The following is an 18,958-nucleotide window of genomic DNA, read 5'->3' on the forward strand; positions in this document are numbered from 1 at the left end:
TAGCTAGCTGGTGGAGCTCACAAATTAACTCCTTCTTCTCCGGAGGAGCCTCACATACTCTACCCATTGATCTGCGGCTAAGTGCATCGGCTACTACATTTGTCTTTCCGGGGTGGTATAAAATACTCACATCATAATCTTTCAATAATTCCAACCATCGCCTCTGCCACAGATTTAACTCCTTCTGCTTGAAAATCTATTAAAGACTCTTGTGATCTGTGTAAACATGAACGTGAACACCATACAAGTAATGTCTCCACATCTTTAGTGCATGAATAACTGCAGCCAATTCAAGATCATGAGTTGGGTAGTTCTTTTCATGTTTCCGTAACTGCCTCGAAGCATAAGCAATGACCTTACCGTGCTGCATTAATACACATCCTAACCCAACACCAGAAGCATCACAGTATACAACATAACCATCTGGCCCTTCTGGGGGTGTCAAGACTGGAGCTGAGGTTAATATGTCCTTCAACTCTTGGAAGCTGCATTCACATTCATCATTCCACTGAAATTTAGCTGACTTCTGGGTTAGCTTCGTCAATGGGGCTGAAATAGATGAAAACCCTTCCACGAATCTCCTATAGTAACCTGCCAATCCCATAAAACTACGGACTTCCGTGGGCGTTGTAGGCCTTGGCCAAGTTTTCACAGCTTCAATTTTCTGAGTATCCACTCGAATGCCATCATCTGCAATAACATGGCCCAAAAATGTCACAGAATTCAGCCAAAACTTGCACTTTGAAAACTTTGCATACAATTCTCGAGTACGAAGAATTCCAAGAACTATACGTAGATGGTCTGCATGTTCCGATTCTATCCGAGAGTATACCAGAATATCATCAATGAACACTATCACGAATAGGTCTAAAAGAGGCCTAAATACATTATTCATCAAATTCATAAACACTGCCGGAGCATTAGTTAACCCAAATGACATCACCCGAAATTCATAATGGCCATATCTCGTTCGGAAAGCTGTTTTGGGAATATCTTCTTCTTTAATTCTCACTTGATGATAACCTGACCTCAGGTCTATTTTGAAAAACCACTTGGAACCCTGTAATTGATCAAACAAATCATCAACTCTCGGAAGAGGATATTTATTCTTTATCGTCACTTTATTTAACTGCCTGTAATCAATGCATATCCGTAGGGAACCATCTTTCTTTCGCACAAATAGGACTGGTGCTCCCCACGGTGATGAACTAGGCCTAATGAATCCTTTTTCAAGCAAATCTTTCAATTGTGCCTTTAGCTCTTTCAGTTCTGCAGGAGCCATTCGGTAGGGAGGAATAGAGATAGGCTGGGTGTCTGGCAACACATCAATAGCAAAATCAATCTCTCTTTCTGGAGGAAGGCCTAGAAGTTCATCTGGAAATACATCCGAAAATTCATTCACTACCAGGACGGATTGGAAAGTTGGTGGCTTGGCTTCGGTGTCATGAACTCGAACTAAGTGATAAATATAGCCTTTAGCTATCATCTTTCTTACCTTAAGGTAGGAAATAAACCTACCTCTTGGAGATGCTGTATTACCCTTCCATTCAAGCACGGGCTCTCCCAGAAATTGAAATCGAACCACTTTCATTCGATAATTAACATTAGCATAACATGAGGCCAACTAATCCATACCCATAATCACATCGAAATCTAACATTTCCAGCTCAACTAAATCAACTTTAGTCTTATAGTCACATATCACAGTTGCACAATTTTTGTATACTTATCTAGCTATCACGGGATCACCAACCAGAGTAGACACCTCAAAAGGTTTAATTGACTCGGGTTTCACCCTAACACGACCAGCAATATACGGAGTAATATAAGATAGTGTAGAACCCGGATCTATCAATGCATATACGTCATGAGAAAATACGGATAATATACCTGTAACCACATCCGGGGAGGACTCGAGATCCTGTCGTCCGGCTAAAGCATCGGTACGGGGCTGGATACCACCTGAACTGGACGCTCCCCCTCTGCCTCTACCTCGAACTGCTGGAATCTGGGGAGTCTGCCCTGTCGGACACACAGAAGAAGAACCAACCGTTGATCCTGTGGGCTGAACCCCGACTCTACCACTCATCGATGGGCAATCTCGCATCATATGTCCAACCTGGCCACAGGAATAGCAAGCATCTGAACCTCGGCGACACTGACCAGAATGTAACTTACCACACTGACTACATCACGGTACTGGTGGTCTCCTCTGACTATAATCACCCCCAAACTGAGAACCTGAGGCTCTCGAACTCTGACCCTGTCCTGAACGAGTGGAGCGGTCAAATCTCCTTCCTGCAAACTGAGGAGGTGCACTAGTCGCCGACTGGCCTGAGTGTCTAGAATATAACTGCCTCGATCCCCCTCTATAGTCACTACCGGCACCCATAGATCTGGCCCTCTTACTTTGCCCTCTATCAATATCACGCTCACCCCTTTGTGGATGTTGTTGCTCTTCTAAGTTCTGGGCATGGGCCTGAATGCGGGAAATATCCATCCCATCTTGCAATGAAGCCGTTAGACAATCCTTAAATAAATGTGGCCCTAAGCCACTCACAAACCTTTGCACCCTATCTCCCATGTCGGCTACCATAGTCGGAGCATATCTAGCCAATAAATTAAATTGAAGGCTATACTCCCGGGCACTCAAATTTCCTTGCTTCAAATTTAAGAATCTATCCGCTCTAGCTCGGCGGACCTCGGGTGGTAGATAGTGGCGGATGAAGGCATTTACAAATTCTTGCCAAACTGGAGGCGGCGTATTCTCATTCCTTGCAGATATCCAATTATTATACCAAAGTACCGCCACATCTCGGAGTGTATAAGATGCCAACTCCACAGATTCAGTCTCGGAGGCATGAATAATCTTCAATGTTCTCAACATTTCATCAATAAAACCTTGCGGGTCTTCATCCGGCTTTGACCCGAAGAACTCCGGAGGATTCAAACTCATGAAATCACGGGCTCTAGTACTAACTGTCCTGCCACTTGGACTCGAACTTTGCCGCTGTGCCTGGGCGGCAACCAACTGCGTCAATAAATGGATAGCTTCGGTCATTTATTGACCCGAAGCATCCGGTGGAGGAGCTGTAGGCATAGGAGTTGAATCCAAAGCCCCCTCTTGTTCTTCTAAAACAGGCGGGGTGGGAGAAGTATTAGATGGGGCCTCGTTATGTGATTCGCCCTCTTCCACATTCGTCGGCGGCTCCGCTCTACCCGCCCACTTCTATCGTAGTCTTGCCCTTCCTGGCGGCTGTAGCTTTTCTTTTTACCGGCATTTCTGAAATCATAACACACTATTAGAGAGGAGAAAATCTTATAACACGGCTCTATGGCACGATTTCATAAGAAGAAGAACGGTCATTTTTCCTAAATGCCCTGCAGCCTCCTGTTTATTAGTGTGGCGCGCAACACACCATAAACAAGACTCTACTAGACACGGCTCGTAGACACTTCCTAAGACTGAACTGCTCTGATATCACTTTTGTCACGACCCGACTATGGGCCATGACGGGTACTCGGAGCTAACCACCGAGCACCACTCATTCTATTACTCATCGTACTCCCTCTGCATTCATTCATTATTCTCATGCTTATAATCATAGAAAACCATTTTCACTTTGAAACATATTTACCTTTATATACATAAGCCCTTCGGCTATCAAAATGATATACATACAATAAGGACATCGTGAGACCATACTACCCACACATACGTATCTACGAGTCTCTGCTAGAGTATTAGACATATGAACGGGGACGACCCCCCCGTCGTGCCCAAAACATATATATACACAAAATAATAAATCAATGGCACCTCGGAACAATGGAGTGCTCTCAAAGTCTGCGATAGCCTTACGAATGCAGGTCACCTCCCCGTTCGCATGCCGTGGGCATGAACACAGCGTCCAAAGAAAAAGACGTCAGTACGAGCATTGTACTGAGTATGTAAGGCATAAACAATAATGTTACATCAATGAAATAAGGAGACATCAAGTGAAGAACAACCTGTAACTAACTGTCAATCATGATAGAAATAATGCATGCTGACTTACTTCATAAACATCATATATATATATCATTTATATATATATATATATATATATATATATATATAAGCTGCCCGACCTTATAGGTACGGTGTGATCATCATTAGCCCGCGTCCAGGCCTCCCGCGTCCGGAGTAAACATCTCATGCAGCCTACTAGTGGTGTCTGCCCATGTCATCTAGACATGGTGTATACATTGCCCGCCTTGGCGGTGTCTGCTCGGCCATATAGGCGCGGTGTGATATCATCATCATATACTCATCATAATGCATGCATAGGAACTCAAAGATAACCATACTTTATCGAGGTGACATAAGGTCGTAAACCCCCGATTCCATTATGGAGTTTCATAAGCATTCTGCCTCACCTTGAAGGAATTAGCATATAAGGTAAGTGTAGCATAAAGATCGACATCAATTAATCATAACTTGGATCATTAGCTTTGTAGAAGCATCATATCATGAACTTTAGAATCTTTAGACTTAAGCTCATCATTGTCATTATCATACTCATAACGTATCTCGTTTCATTATCTCATGAAAAGCTCTTTATAATCATGGACTCATAATTTTCGATAAGTAGGAAAATCATGAAAAGATAGGAATATTCATGCCATAAGAGTCATGCCTTAGAAAGAAGGGACTAGCCTTACATACCTTTTCATTTACATACCTTTTCGTTTAGCTATCCTATCGCTTGATCGTTCTCCTTGATACACGTTTCTACCTTGAGAGAGTTCGTATCAACATTAGATAATCGATAGCTTAGCATACTTGACTAAAGCTAGAGAAAATTGGGCAGCATTTCCTTTGTTTATACAACTTTCCCCATATCATATATCAACTTCCAAACGTCTATAATAACATCCACAACACCATAAGCAACAATCTTCATACACCTATATTATCCACATTTCCCAAATTTCACTTCAATTCATCCACAACCATGGTCATAGTACACTATTGCATTTACTCACAATATAATATTTATCCCATGTTCTTAATATCATTTATAACATAATTATAATCACGACACATCAAGAATCATGACTCATTCCAAACTACAACTCAAAAATGCTACTATTCTCACATTCATGACCCATTTTCTATCTCCTTCTACAATCCAAGTCTTTCAACCTCTCAATATCTTAAACAACATGAAATAATCATAAAACTTACCTTAGATAGTGTGGGAATGAGCCTTGAGTGGAAATACTTCACTTGAGCCAAAACCCTAGTTCACTTCCAATGGGATTTCTTGCCTTGGATGAACCCTAATGAGTTTCTTAAACTTGATTCTCTTGGTTTGATGAAGTTGATCATGAATTTCTCTTGAGTTCTTGTGGAAGAAGTGTGGAGAGTTTTCTAGAGAGTTCTTGAGAGAAGGGGAGTGAAAATGAAATGAAATAAAATGAACTTGGGTCCCCTTTTTAATAACTTAAAATCTGTCCCGACTCGGTTTCACGGATCAACATACGGTCCGTATCTTTTATATGGACCGTATGTCTGATCGTATCCTTGGTCTAGTGGAAGTCCCCATTCTGGGCAGAACATACGGCCTAACATACGGCCAGTATATTTTATACGGCCAGTATGTTGGACCGTATAATGCCCAGCTTTTCCGAAACTCGTTCTCGTCGACTCGTTCGATCTCCAATCCTTATGAAACCTTCTTAACACTTGTTTAACACCTTATTAACAATCTAAGGGACATTATAACTCTTCTCCAAGATATCATTAAGTCATCATTAACTTGTTACTCGTAAATCTTTTCCGATACATAACGTATACCTCGCCTTTCATGACAAACTTTCCTCTCTTACCTCGAATATCTTTAAAATCTCAATTAGAATCATCAAATGCTATTTCTTACTTATTGAAACATCGTATACTTTGTGCCCTTCGTTAGTCTATTCACTGAGCATCAACGAAAATTTTTCCGAGGAGTAATACCGCTATCCTACAGTCGGATCTGACAGCGGCCCGAAAAGAGGCTGTCGAGGCAAAACAGGAGCATGACCGGTTAGCAGAGAAGGTAAGGGCTTTTGAGGTTCATAATAAAACGTTAACAGCCGATGCTAACATAACTCCTTCTCAGGCCCGGTCTTATGTGACCCAGGTCGACCAACTTCGGGCAGAACTAGACGAGATCAAACCTGAGCTCGATATTTTCAAAGAAAAGGTAGTTGGTGTTGTCACTGAGTGGGATGCTCTCAAGGAGCAACTCCATGTGATGTCTGATCAAGCTGTCGAACTTCGGTCTAAACTTGACCAGGCCGAATCGGAGCGCGATGGCCTTGGCCGGGATATTGCCGATCTGCAGGCCAAACATAACAAAGCCCTGGGCCAAATCTCGAGATATGATAGCATGTTGGCTCAGTATGAAGCCGATGTGACCGCTGCCGAGAGGGCTAGCGATGCTCGGGCCGAATATATGTGGCGTTTATCCCGAAGGGAGACTCTTGAAGAGATTCAGGCCACCGGGATAGATTTGTCCGATCTAATCGAGAAGGCTAAGGAGCTTGAAGCAGAAGCGAAGGCCGTGTATGATCCTGAGGAGTCGGATAGCGACCTCGAGGGTGATGCTGTGAGCTCGGGTGAAGATTAGGCTTAGGGGCCTTGTATTTCTTTTTGTCTTTTGGACTCAAGGTCGTTTGTCTGTGCCTTTGTAAATCCTTGACTTTATATATAAGAAGATTTTTGCCCGGCTTATTTATCATTTTTTTTTATTGCCTTGTACTTTGTGTTTAAGATTTAAATATTCATTGGCTCGGTTTAATGTTTGTCCGATATGCGCCATTGCCTTAGCATGTATATTTAAAGTGATAGTGACTCGTTCTCGAGTGTGTGGCATATGTGAAAGGCCTTGTTTGCAAACTTACACGTCTCTGAGTCGCACAATGTGGTCATTTTTAGACCATAGTTTTTAACTGTTTAGACCGTAGTCTTTCAGACTATCGCATTTCGTATTCAGACTGTAGTCTTTGAGTTTACGCATTTCGTATATTTGGGGGTCCGGTTCGGTGACATGCAAACATGCAATATTAGATATTTTGAAGATTTTCCTCGTTTTTCTTGATGGAACCGGAAACAAATTTACAATAATTGTAGTGGCAAGAACAAGCTAATCGGACACGATTCAATCGATCGTTTGGTCCTCTTACATCAAATCCTATCATTCAAGCCTTGGCTTTATATAGGTATCGATTAGCCCCGGGTATGATAGTCCCCTAGTACTTGAGTTCGAAGTATGAGAGCTCGGGTGCTATTGACCCGATATGGACAGTCTTAAGTCCCCAGTTCCTGACCGGTCTTCCATATTTTAGTAGCACGCTGTACGGCGCTGTCTCATTAAAAACCTTACCGAAAAACCCACTTCAGGACAAAATCGATCGAAGGGAAAAAGAGTGCAGCACGTGCTTTCAGTCCTGAGTCTATGGCTTTTCGGCTTCTATTAAGGCTACTTCCGATGTCCACTTCGATGTATGCTTACATGTTTAAATCAAAGAGAACAGAAAACAAAAGGTCACTTCGTACCTTTAACAGTAGTATCGTTTTAGGTGTGCCACATTCCAGTTGTTTAGAAGTTGTATTCCATTTCCATTCTCAAGTTGATAGGAATCTTTCCCGGTTATACTGGTGACTCTGTATGGTCCTTCCCACTTCGGGCCGAATTTTCCTTCGTTGGGGTTCTTGGTGTGAAGCGTGACCTTCCTCAAGACCAAGTCCCCAATTTGAAAATGCCTAAGGTTAGCCCTTCGGTTATAATATCTTTGCGACCTTTGCTTTTGAGCTGTTAACCAGACGTAGGCAGCCTCTCTTTTTTCGTCCACGAGATTCAGACTAGCAGACATCGCTTCGTCGTTCGAGTCTTTAGTAGCATGTTAAAATCTTAAACTTGGTCCACCGACCTCGACGGGTATTAGAGCCTCAGTGCCATATACCAGGGAGAATGGCGTTTTCTCGGTAATTGATCTCACCGTAGTGCGGTCGGCCCATAAAACCTCCGGTAAAATCTCCTTCCATCGGTGTTTAGAGTCGGTCAGTCTTTTTTTTAAGTTCTGCAGTATGATCTTGTTTGCTGACTCATTGGCCATTCGCGCTCAGGTAGTACGGGGTGGACAAGATCTTTTTGATCTTGTATTCTTCGAAGAATTTGCTGACTTTGTTCCCTATGAATTGCTTCCCGTTGTCACATGCAATTTTCGCAGGTACCCCGAATCGGCAGATTATATGGTTATAAATGAAGTCAATGACTTCCTTTTCCCTGACCCTTTCAAGTGCCTGTGCTTCAATCCATTTAGAAAAATAATCAGTCATAAGTAAAATAAATTATACCTTACCATGGGCCCAGGGCAAAGGCCTTACTATGTCCATTCCCCATTTCATGAATGGCGACGGAGAAAGAACCGGATGAAGCTCTTCCCCCGGTTGGTGTATCGACGGGGCGTGCCTTTGACATTCGTTGCATTTTCGAATGAAGGTTTTGGCATCTTTCTCCATCTCGTTCCAGTAGTAACCTGCCCTGATCAGCTTGCGGACCAGTGAGTTGGCTCCCGAGTAGTTTCCACAAATCCCCTCGTGAATTTCCCTCATAGTATAGTCGATTTCCCCCAGCCTCAAACATCTTGCCAAAGGACAGTAGAACGGCCTTCGGTATAGCAGGTCGTCGACCAAACAAATTATGGTTGCTTTGGTTCGAAGGGCCCTCGAGTCTTTGGCATCCGGTGGTAGCTTCCCTGTTTGAAGATAATCTACATATTGGTTTCTCCAATCCCAAGTGAAGCTGGTTGAATTTATCTCAGCGTGGCCGGTCTCGATTATGGAACTCATTAGCTGCACCACAGTGCCGGAATTAAACTCTTCCAATTCTACCGATGATCCCAGGTTTGCCAAAGCATTGGCCTTGTTATGTTGGTCCCGAGGCACGTGTTCGAGTGTCCATTCCTTGAATCTATGAAGGACCACCTGTAGCTTTTCTACATATCTCCGCATTCGGTCGTCTTTGACCTCGAATGTACCGTTCAATTGGTTGACCACCAGGAGGGAATCGCATTTGGCCTCAACGATTTCTGTCACACCCCAATTCTGATAGGGCATGATGGGCACCCGACCCTCACTTAGAGCCGAGCGAACCCGCTGGTTCTCGTTATACTCATAATCTTACTGGACTCTTAATCGTGAAATGATATGCATAATGAAAGCTCTTCAAAACGTTCTTTTCGTCTTTCTTAACTCAAGTAAAAATCTGTAATAGTATGAATCTGTAAAGTAATGCATAATGCTACATCGGCTTGCATAGCTGCTTACAAGGCTAATGTACTGTATACGCGACTCTGTCTACGAATGTCTCTAACATAAGATATGATATCAAAACCTAAGTTGGGACAGGACCCTAACATACCTATAATGTGCATAACTCAGCTCATGAGGACATACTCCGACGCGGTATCACTCCGAACCGAATTGAGTCAACCGATCCAGCTAATAGCCTACAACATCCTATAGTCAAACTCCTGGATAACTTTCCTGCAAAGCGATATGGGGCTGTGTGGCATGAAACACAGCGCCCCCAGGCAAAGGTACGTTAATACGGACAATGTACTGAGTATGTAAAGTATAATCAATAGCATAATGAAAGCATATGAAATAACATAGTATGGACGAGTTATGAAAATGAAAAAGCTAGGTATACCTCTAGCAATGCTCGTTATACTTACTTGTCCTCTTTCTACTGGGAAACTTCCATTTCATACATTGTAACACATAGTAGTATCATACCCGACCATATAGGTTCGGTTTCTTACGTACCCAGCTATAATAAAGCTTGGTGTTATACGTATCTGGCCCTACCAAGGCTCAATGTTGTCCATACCTGGCCCTACCAAGGCTCAGTGTTATACGTACCCAACTGTAGTGGTGTGCGCGCAATAGATATCATACCCGGCCATATAGGCTCGGTGTCACAACATAGCATTCATACATTTATAACATACATATGTATCCGAGAGAAACATTTCAACACTATCGGGGTTACAAAAAGTCTATAAACTCCCGATTTCTATTATTGAATCACCGTCATCTTTATCGTCATCACTATTATCATCGTCATCATTATCATCATAACTATTATCATTATCATCATCACTATTATCATCGTCATCATTATCATTATCACTATTATCATTATCACTATTATCATTATCATCATCACTATTAGGAGCTTCTGCCAAAGTATCTCAAGAATATTGTAATTTATGAACTCGTAGCATCTCTAACATTTGGGCATTTTGAATATCTTAGATGGAATCTCTAGAATTGATCTCATCATCAAAATCATTATCATTATCATCATAAGAAACGTTGTCAACAATATCAAGAGAATTTCGAGGGTCATGAGCTTATAGCCTTTATAAGAATAGGAATAGCGTGAACGTCTCGTATAGGCGCAAAATGAGGGAAACATGCCTTTAGAAAGAAGGGTTAGCCTTACATACCTCTTTGACTCTTTAACCTTCTCAATTTAATGCTTCCTTCCAATGTTCACGATTCTACATTCAAGAGAATTCGTATTAACATTAGCTAATCGATCATATGAACATGTTCAACTAAGGCTAGAGAAAATTGGGCAGCATTTCCTTTGTTTATGCAACTTTCCCCATATCATATATCAACTCCCAAACGTCTATAATATATTCACAATTTCACTTCAATTCATCCATAATCATGGTCATAGTACACTAGTACGTTTTCTCACATATAATGCTTATCCCATGTTCTTAATGTCATTTATAACATATTTACAATCACAATATATCAAGAATCATGACTCATTCCCAACTACTACTCAAAATTTCATTATTCTCATCTTTGTAACCCATCTTCTATCTCCTTTCATAATCTAAGTCTTTCAACCTCTCAATACCTTAAACAACATGGAATGATCATAAACTTACCTTAGATAGTGTGGGAATGAGCTTTGAGTGGAAACACTTCACTTGAGCCAAAACCCTAGTTCACTTCCAATGGGATTTCTTGACTTGGATGAACCCTAATGAGTTTCTTGCACTTAATTTCTTTGGTTTGATGAAGTTGATCCTTGCTTTCTCTTAGATTCTTGTAAGGGAAGTGTGGAGAGTGTTCTAGAGAGTTCTTGAGGTGAGGAGAGGAAAATGAGAAGACGGGAAATGAAAATAATGAACTTGGGTCCCTTATTTAAAACTCAAAATGCTGTCCCGACACATTTATATGGACACACATACGGTCCGTACAATTTATAATGTCCGTATGTGTGACCGTATAATGGTTCCAGTGGAGGCTTTTCTCTGGACAAGTTATACGGCCATACATACGGCCAGTACATTTTATACGGTCCGTATAATGGACCGTATAATCCACAGTTTTTCGAAACTTGTTCTCATCGACTCGTTTGATCCCCAGTCCTTATGGAACCTTGTTAACACGTACTTAACACTTCATTAGCAATCTAAGGGACGCTATAACTCTTCTTCTAAGACATCATTAGTCTGGTACATTGGAAAATCTCTTCGCAACACATCGTGTACATCGCCTTTCTCCATGAACTTTCTTCTCCTGCTTCAAACGTCTTTGGAATCTTAATTAGAATCATTTCATGCTACTTCTTACTTATAGAATCATCTCATACTTCGTGCCTTCGTTAGTCTATTCACTGTGCAGCAACATGAATTTTTCCGAGGTGTAACAATTTCGGCTCCCAAGCTCTTTGCTAGTTCTAAACCTACAATCATAACCTCATATTCGGCTTCATTATTAGTGAAATGAATAGATCTAATAGATTGTATTATTATGTCACCAATTGGTGATTTGAGAATGATCCCCAACCTGGACCCTTTCATATTGGAAGCGCCGTCCGTGTATAAGGTCCAGACTCCCGAACTAGTTCTCGAAGTGAGTAGTTCTTTATCGACTTCAGGGATCATGGCCGGCGTGAAGTTGGCCACGAACTCCGCTAGTATTTGGGACTTAACAGTAGCTCGAGGTCTGTATTCAATATCGTACCCGCTAATTTCGACAACCCATTTTGCCAACCGGCCCAAGAGTTCGGGTTTATGCATGATATTTCTCAATGGGCATGATGTTACGACACATATAGGATGGCATTGAAAGTAAGGTTTTAACTTTCTAGATGCACTCAATAAAGCTAATGCAACTTTTTCTAGGTGCGAGTATCGGGTTTCAGCATCACCTAGGGTCCTACTTATATAGTAAACTGGGTATTGCGTATCTTCTTCTTCTCAAACCAGGACACCACTTACCGCTATCTCGGACACCGCCAAGTATAGATACAACTACTCATTCGCCCTTGGTGTGTGTAGCAAAGGTGGGCTCGATAAGTACTTCTTGAGCTCCGCTAAGGCCTTCTAGCACTCGGGGGTCCAGGCGAAGTCTATCTTTTTCTTTAGCAATGAGAAATACCGATGACTTTTATCCGAGGATCTGAAAATGAATCGACTCAGGGCGGCTATGCGTCCGATCAGCCTTTGCACCCCTTTGATCTCAATCCCCTGATTCAATACCACGAATCCGAGAAATTTACACGAACCGACGCCGAAGGCACACTTTTCCTAGTTCAGCTTCATGTTGTACTTTCTTAATATGTCGAAAGTTTTTTGCAAATACTTAACAACCATGTCATCTATATAAACTTTCATTGATTTTCCTATTTGGTGTTCGAACATGAGGTTAACTAGTCGCTGATAGCTAGCACCAGCATTTTTCAAACCGAAAGGCATTACATAGCAATATGTGCCAAACCTAGTCACGAAAGAGGTTTTTTCTCGATCCCCCAGGTCCATCTGTATTTGATTGTACTCGGAGTAGGCATCGAGGAAACTCAGTGTGTCGTGACCAGCCATAGCGTCAATCATACGATCGATGCTGGGCAAAGGAAATGAATCCTTCGGGCAAGCCTTATTTAAATCTTTATAGTCTATGCACATTCTAAATTTATTTCCCTTTTTAGGAACCACGGCAACATTAACTAGCCAATCCAGGTATTTAACCTCTCGAATGGACCCTATTTTAAGGAGTTTCGATACCTCATCTTTGATGAACGCATGCTTGACCTCGGGTTGCGGCCTTCGCTTTTGTTTGACAGGAGGGAAACTCGAGTCTAGACTCAACTTGTGTGTTGTCACTTCCGGTGGGATACCTGTCATGTCTAAATAGGACCAGGCAAAGCAATCGGAGTTATTTTTAAGAAATTCAATAAAAAAATTCCTGAGCTCGGGGGTTAACCGCGTGCCCAGGGTATACCTTCCTGTCCCGCAGATGAACGAACAGTATGACTTGCTCGAGTTCTTCGACTGCTGATTTGGTGGCATCTGAATTATCGGGCACCACAAAGGACCTCGAAACTCCGAAATCTAGCTCTTCATCTGGTGTGTTCCTATCCCGATCCTTCGAGGACCCCGGGATCAGAATCTGTGATTGCTATTTGGCACTTTCCCCTTTGTTCAATACCGGTATCTTTGTCATCGTAATAGCTTCTTCGACCGCGAACATCTCCTTTGCGTCCTGTTGCTCGCCATGAATGGTTTTGATCCCTTCTGCAGTCGGGAACTTCAACACTTGATGCAGAGTTGAGGGGACCGCTTTTATGAGGTGAATTCACGGTCTTCCCAACAATGCATTGTATCCCATATCTCCCTCTATCACATAAAATTTGGTCAGCTGGGTGGTTCCGGCCATGTTGATCGGTAAGGTGATCTCACCCTTCGTTGTTTCGCAGGCCATGTTGAACCCATTGAGGACTCGAACTGCTGGCACGATCTGCTCTAGTAGTCCCAGCTGCTTGATGACTTTTCATCGGATGATATTAGCCGAGCTACCTGGATCAATTAGCACACGTTTAATTCTAAATTTATTGACAAGGACAGATATTACCAGTGCATCGTTGTGAGGCTGAACGATGCCTTCCATGTCTTCGTCATTGAACGAGATAGGACCGTTGGGGTCATAATTCCGAATCCGCTTTTCTCTCGTTATGAAAACTTTGGTGTGTTTCATTATCGGCCCCTGGGGTATGTCTGTTCCTCCCATGATCATGTAGATCACTTGCTGAGGCTCTTCCGACCTATCTTGCTTGTAGGCGTCCATGTTTTTGGAGTGGGTTCTGGCTCGTTCACTTAAGAACTCTCAAAGGTGACCTAAATTAAATAGACGATCTACTTCCTCCTTTAATTATCGGCAATCTTCGATTCGATGACCGTGGGTGTGATGGTATTTACAGATCAGGCTCTTATCCCTTTTTCCAGGATCAGGCTGGATCGGCCTTGGGTGTCTTGTTTCCCGGTTGCGGATAACGATCGCTGCTATAGTCGCTACATCGATGCAGAAATTATATTAGGACAATCTTGGGACCTCTTTATTCCCCGAGGATCTATCGGTAGCATTTCTGTTCATCAGTCCATGATTATTTGGGCCTCGATCGCCCCTCCTATCATTCTTGTTTGGTTCGTTGTGGCGCTCGTTACCCCTTCGATCAGGTGGATAAGGCTGATACCTGTCATATGACGGTCTCGACTCTCGATTTGTTATTCTCCTTGATTGATCATTCCCTTTGCTAGGGCGCCATGATACCGAGGAGGCTCTCAAAATCTTATCATCTTCGACCCTGATCTTCGATTGATACCTGTTGTGTACATCAGCCCAAGCGATTGCCGGCTATTCTACCAGATTTTGCTTTAGCTCCATAGATGTAATCAAGCTTTTTGAGTTGAGTCCCTGGGTAAAAGCATGAACGGCCCAGTCATCAGTGACCTGAGGTAAGTCCATACGCTCCATTTGAAACGGGGCCACAAACTCACGGAGGATTTCATCATCTCGCTGCTTAACGTTGAACAAATTCGATTTTCGGGTTTCGACCTTAATGGCTCCGGCATGAGCTTTGACAGAAGCATTCACAAGCATGGCAAATGAGTCAATTGAATGTTCAGGCAAGTTGTGATACCATATCATTGCTCCCTTGGATAGGGTTTCCCCGAATTTCTTAAGCAGCACCGACTCCCTCTCATCCTCGATAAGATCATTGCCTTTAATAGCACATGTATATGCAGTCACATGCTCCTTTGGATCGATAGTCCCGTTATATATTAGGATACCGGGCATGCGAAACCTCTTCGGGATCGGCTTCGGCGCAGCACTTAGCGGAAAAGGCGTTTGGACGAATTTTTTTGAATCCAGTCCCTTCAACACCGGGGGTGCCCCAGGAATTTAGTCGACCCTTGCGTTATAGTTTTCCACCTTCTTGTCGTTCGCCTCTATCTTATTTTCCCCGGATTCTACTCGTTTTGTCAGTTCTTCGAGCATTCTTATCAGCTCAACATTTTGTCCGAGATTATTCCCGTTATTTCCAGCAATGTGCCTTTCTTCAGTTCCTCGGTGCCGTTCGGATGGAGCGAAAGACGGGTGCTCGATTTTGAGTTTGCAGTTGTGCTATAACCTCCTGCTGGGCTTGCAACTGTGCCATAGCCATGTCTAACTGGTTCCGGAGCTATTGCAGCCTGGCTACGTTATCCCCGCCGATGGGCACGTCACCTATTGATGATTCGATCTGGTTAGGATCGACTGAGGGTACGTTGTTATTAGGTACCCCATTGTCGTTTCCCTTGTGATGGCTTGATTTAGCATGAAAGTTGACAGAATGAGAGTCCGACATGTCGGGTAAACCTGAAATTAAACTTCAAAGAACAAGTGTAAAAATATCGAGTGTTATCAGAATTCGTACTAAATCACCACTATTAGCCTAGGCCCCACAGTGGGCGCCAAACTGTTTGCCCGTAAAATAGCTAACAATTGAATTTGTACGCGGCACTAAGGATATGTGATTTAATTCAACACGACGTTAGATTGTACGACAAACAGAGAAATTAAATGAAATATATAGATCTGACCGCAATGAGCGCTGACCGGCCTCGGGTACTAAGAACCGAGGTCAATCCCCTATGACCAGATATTGAACAGTGAGTAATAATGAGAAATTCAGAAAAGATGAATGGAAGTTTGACGATTATATTGTCTGCTTGGTACACGATATGCCTCTCTTGATAGGGAAAAACCGCCTCAAAATAAATGGGGGCCTCCTCTTTATATTGTAGAAGAGTCCTAACCCTAGTACAATTCTAAAAAGGGAAACAGAATCTGTTGACAACTGTATAACGTAATCGGTGCTGAAATATCCGGTTGATGGCGGATATTTCGGTCTTCTGGTTGTGGTGCCTAACCGCCTTTTCATCTCGCTTTAACGCCTCGTTCCAAGTCGAACTTTGATACCGAGTCTGATAAGGTCGTTCTAATCTTGACCGACCGTAACTTGAATGCCGGGAAACCGAGGATATCCATGTCCTCGGTTTTACTCGTATACAGAAACTATGAATACCATTTAAAAACCAAGTAGGCATTGAGAATCAAAACAAAACATATATCAGTAATTTTGACCAATTTCAACAATTTAATCGGATTGTTGCACTCCATTATTTTGTTAAAGTGGTGTGCACGAAAAAATTTGCAGACATTATCTATCTTTTCAAGTGTTGAAGCATATTTGCAAAATGCATGTTAATCTATCCAATGTAATAAACACATTTCGACTTCAAGGCCTCTAAACAAGTAGATTTCTTTGCGTGGTTTTCTTGTCTAAAAGATCCAATAGAGGATTCAAATTTGTTTGGGACTGAGGCATTTGATTTCTCGTCAAATAAGTTTTACCTGACCCTCGGCGGCAAACATGAGTTTTTACCAAAAAAATTGCACTGAAGCCTTGCTTTGATGTCATTAGACGTGGTGTTTTCACATACACAAAGGTAAAGGGTGTCGTATTTTATGACCATCTTTGATTCATAAATTAATGCAGGCTTCTGGGAGAGAAGGCTAGATTGGAAGTCATTAAGAATGCCTCTCACGTTCCCCAACTGGAGCATGGGGAGAAGTTCAACAAAATTGTTAATAATTTCTTGTGTGGTTCAGATGATTAATGTATTATTAGACTGCTCCCTAGATCTTGCTTCGTTGTATTTCCTTATCTACAAGCTCAAGTACTGATTGAGAGGATTTACGCTTTTTTTGCACTATATTGACGAGAGATACAATTTTTCAGCTTTATAAGATTGTGTAAGTAAGTCGATTATCCGCCATTTTGCACTTAGTTTAGCGTTTGGCTGATGGCTTCGATGACGAATCAAGGTGCGGATTTTTTGGCGAATGAAAGCCACAAACACGAGGAGATTTTGATAATTTGGGACAATGTGTTAAAGAAAATAGAGTTTCTTCTACTGGCAAAAATAAGCCATGCGGCTTTTAAAAGAATTAAAGAACTTCGTTTAGTCAATTTTCCAATGTAACCAAAAAAGACGGCTTCAATGGCGGAGATACTCTTTAGTAGGGGTGGGCGTTCGGTTCTTCGGTTCGGTTTTTTCAAACTTCGGTTCGGCTATTTCGATTTCGGTTTCTTGAAGGTGGACACCGAACACCAAACCAAACTAGTTCGGTTCGATTCTTTCGGTTTCAGTTTTTTGAAGTTCAGTTCGATTCGGCCTCGGTTTTTTCAATTCCGTTTTTTTATATGGTATTAGAAGCGATTCCATTTACACCAATTCATATTCTCAAAAGCAATAAAACATAAACCTGATAAATTGAAATCAAAATCAAACAAACAGTATACATAAGAACAGAAAACCATAACCATGATATAGAATTACTAGGTGTTATATGCATACAATAAGAATAATTAAGAAAACACATAAAGGACATACATTAATCCTAAAGACACATCCTAGTCACCTTATTTTGTTAAGGATATTTGATTTTCTCAAGATTGAAAATTTTGCACCATCCCACATTAGAAATAGGAGGGATGTTGAGCACTGGGAGACATTAAACTTAGGGATACAAAAGCAAAAGAGGGCCTATTACAATTGGGTTTTTTTTGGGCTTAAACTTAATGGGCTTGGACTATTTTAATTTTTTTGGGTAATGTATTAAATTTCATGAAATAACACCCAATAGGGGTGTGTGTGCCATGAAAAAAAAAAAATAAAAAAAAAAAAAATATATATATATATATATATATATATATATATATATAAATTTCGGTTTAAACCGAAACAGAAGAACAGAACTCTAAAAACCGAACACTTGAGTTTCTCAAAACGTAAGCGAAAGCCGAAACCGAAAAATCGGCAAGATTAATTCGATTCGGTCCGGTTTTTTGATTTTCGGTATTTATGCCCAGCCCTACTCTTTAGTCATGGGTCTTAATGAACTATATGTTTCTCTCTCTAACCTACAAACTTTTGTAGCAAAAAACAAACAATTGAAGCTAAGACTAGGATGTGAGATGTGAAAGGCAATTGGCTTGAAACTAAGCTCCAGTTATATAACAATGGAGAGAAATATATAGCAAGAAATAAATCCTTTTATGTAGTATTTTAATCGTAATACTAGTTTAGGAGATTTATGGGTTTCTCCTTAGCAGAGGCAGATTTATAGCAACCACGACTTGTGTCACCAGTCATCAAAAATCCTCACAAAATGGATGAATTCTCTTGTTTTCATGGCCTAAAAATCCTCTCTAGGAAGATGTTGAGAGTTTCTCTTTGTAAACCTTAGCCGTCATGTTAATATGGATAAATCATTCTGTTCCAACCCCCATAATGATGTATTTATACGTTATAGGTAGAATTTTGGAGGAGCAAAAGCTAACGCGCATATTAACACCCCTCATGGGTGGACCCGACCCAATAGCTATTTTCAAGAGTAAGTTATGTCTGGCATGCATAAATTTGAAGAAAAAAGCAACTTTGTGAGTCGTATATGGACTAATGAGGATGCTCATAAATGATCATATGTATGAGTACCATTTGTGTA

General features: G+C 41.7%; 1 protein-coding gene across 1 annotated transcript in view; it reads left to right on the plus strand.

Annotated features, from left to right (window-relative positions):
• The window catches only part of LOC132029543 (uncharacterized), a 31,638-nt gene extending 14,419 nt beyond the window's left edge, over positions 1 to 17,219 (plus strand). Inside the window, exon 5 of the mRNA XM_059418795.1 lies at positions 16,947 to 17,219. Within this exon, the coding sequence (XP_059274778.1) occupies positions 16,947 to 17,067 (121 nt within the window). The 3' untranslated portion in view covers positions 17,068 to 17,219. The remainder of the gene's footprint in view (positions 1 to 16,946) is intronic.
• Positions 17,220 to 18,958: the final 1,739 nt, after the last annotated feature.

Source organism: Lycium ferocissimum, chromosome 9 (genome assembly GCF_029784015.1).
Source record: "Lycium ferocissimum isolate CSIRO_LF1 chromosome 9, AGI_CSIRO_Lferr_CH_V1, whole genome shotgun sequence".
Classification (NCBI taxonomy): domain Eukaryota; kingdom Viridiplantae; phylum Streptophyta; class Magnoliopsida; order Solanales; family Solanaceae; genus Lycium; species Lycium ferocissimum.